This window comes from Propithecus coquereli, unplaced genomic scaffold, assembly GCF_000956105.1.
Source record: "Propithecus coquereli isolate 6110/MARCELLA unplaced genomic scaffold, Pcoq_1.0 Scaffold154, whole genome shotgun sequence".
Classification (NCBI taxonomy): Eukaryota; Metazoa; Chordata; class Mammalia; order Primates; family Indriidae; genus Propithecus; species Propithecus coquereli.
This window is the reverse complement of record NW_012139858.1, coordinates 3,466,160-3,468,575: the sequence shown is the minus strand read 5'-3', so window position 1 is coordinate 3,468,575 and position 2,416 is coordinate 3,466,160. Positions and strand designations below refer to the sequence as shown.

The 2,416-nt window shown below is 38.0% G+C and overlaps 1 protein-coding gene across 1 annotated transcript in view; it reads left to right on the top strand.

The window, feature by feature from the left end:
* Window positions 1-2,416, top strand: part of CDH6 (cadherin 6, type 2, K-cadherin (fetal kidney)) — a 60,385-nt gene that overhangs the window by 42,353 nt on the left and 15,616 nt on the right. Inside the window, exons 5-6 of the mRNA XM_012640509.1 lie at window positions 620-678; window positions 1,992-2,245. Coding sequence (XP_012495963.1) covers window positions 620-678; window positions 1,992-2,245 — 313 coding nt within the window. The remainder of the gene's footprint in view (window positions 1-619; window positions 679-1,991; window positions 2,246-2,416) is intronic.

Genomic DNA, 2,416 nt, shown 5'->3' with positions numbered 1-2,416 from the left:
GTCAAAAAGGTAATGCGGCTTCTTAAATATCATACGAGTAAACGCATTTACCTTTCTCTTGTTCCCAAGTTACTGAGGCAATTATAATACATCTCACAGAAACATCACTTTAGATTCTTGTTTTACTAATTATTTTTTTAAAATGCTGATTTTAATCACACTGAGCCTCTTGGGTTGGCTTTAGGGGTCCAGAGTAATCTTATACATTTATTAATTTTACACTTTCAATAAGTTTTTATTAAGAACTTCCTAAGTAAATAAACATAAACAAATGATACATAAAGGAAACACCATAAAGTATTTACATAAACATACATAAGGTAAATACCATAAATGAACAATAAACACAGTGGCAGTCACTGTCCTAGGTGCTAGAGGTGCAATGTCACATTGAACAGATGGTTTCTGCTGTCATCGAGAACATCTTTCCATTCTAGGGGGAGAAGAGACAAGAAAGCAAGGAAATAAACACACAAATGTGTAACTACAAATTGTGATGCAAGCTTTGAAGAAAAAGGGTAATGCAAGCAAGGATCAATAGGACTTGAATTATGGAGAGAGGATATATAAATACATCAAATTCAAATTAATTAATGTGAATTTCCTGTGACCCCTTTAGCTACTCTCTGGAACACAATAATTAATCTCTTACGTTTTGCATTCCCATTTTTCCCTAATGTACGTTATTTTACCCCCCAGAATTGTCTAGCAGTACAGAGTAATATCCAAAAGTGTGACAAAAATTAAAAACTAATAAATTTTATGCTTTAAGACTAAAAATAATGTTAATTTTGATTAATTTTTTTATGATTTCACTTGTATTACACTGGTGTAATATTGTTCTCTCTTTTGCCACACTACTACTTTTGCTGGTAAATATAAGCATAGGTGGATGTAAATAAACACGAAACTTTCTCCTCTCAAGCTTTGGATTACATGTCTTAATATCTGGAAACACAATAAAACATGTTTAAGTGACACTCAGACCAATGTTTTATACTGTAATGTAATTAGAAAGCCCATTAGTGTGCATTAACCTTTCTAATTTTCTTGGTGCCTTATCAGATTCAAACTGAAATTTTGCCTAGCCAACTAAATCACATTCACTAACGTCTTGATTAATTGTGTTTCTAGTGAGCTTTGTCATATTATCATCTAAAACTAAAAGTCAGCAACAAGCATTTGGGTTCACTGTGTCTCCAAAGCAGAGATGCTTTTCCCAAAGACCTTTGATGACAATGATCATTACCTTCTTTGGCAAACCCTTATCAAAATATCGTTTGGAATATTTTACTACCTCATGCAAAAAAAAAAAAAGGTTTATCTGTTTTATCTGAATGAGGAAGAGAGAATTGCCATGCAAACCCGTGCTTCTCAATTCTGAGAATTCTTAGCATCTCTAGGGGAGGTGTTTCATAGTGCAGATTACCACTCCCACTCTAGATATTTTGGTCCAGGGAGGGGCCCAGACATTGATTGGCCAGTTTTAAACACTCATCAGGTACGATTAAAGCCAGACATAAGAACATCTGACATAGCGTCATCTGCATATTTGTCACCTTGCCCCTGGCAGTGGCCCCCTCTAGTCAAATACAAAGATTTTTCAGGGGAGGGAGGATGGGCTGCACTAGACTCCTGCTTCCAGGTTCCCCTCCTACTCAGTGTGAGGCCTTGCACCTCAGTACCTACTTTTAAGTCAAGGTCAGCCATGGTTTCAGCCCACACTTTCTTCAGGGTTCTTTGGCAACTGAACTCCTTCACAGGCTTTATAATAATTTGCCACCTGATGGTTTAGGTATGGGGAAAAAAATAATTACACTGTATTTTTCTTGCCTTTGCCCAATATCACACTAATGTGTAGTGATGTCTCTAAGCAATATGGTTACATTCATTTATCAGTGATTTGTACCCAAAATGCTTCATGTCTTGGCTTTTTATGTCTTGGCTACTTTAAATAACGTCCCCCCCCCTCTCCCTTTCCCGCTCCCAAGCTCTTGGACTTTGAAAAGAAGAAAGTATATACCCTCAAAGTGGAAGCCTCCAATCCTCACGTCGAGCCACGATTCCTCTACCTGGGGCCGTTTAAAGATTCAGCCACGGTCAGAATTGTGGTGGAGGACGTGGACGAGCCTCCCGTCTTCAGCAAACTGGCCTACGTCCTGCAGATAAGAGAAGATGCTCAGATAAACACCACAATCGGCTCAGTCGCAGCTCAAGATCCAGACGCCTCCAGGAATCCTGTCAAGTAAGCGCTCTTCGGTGACCTGCCTCTTTCATTAGCCTCACTCAGTTTATATTCAAAGACCTGCCTGTCTGTTAGAAAAGATGAATCCCTTTTTCTCCAATTAAACAGTTGTGTTTTCCTGAAAAAACTACTCTAAACAGCACCTTTAACTCTGATTGCTCACTGAATAAA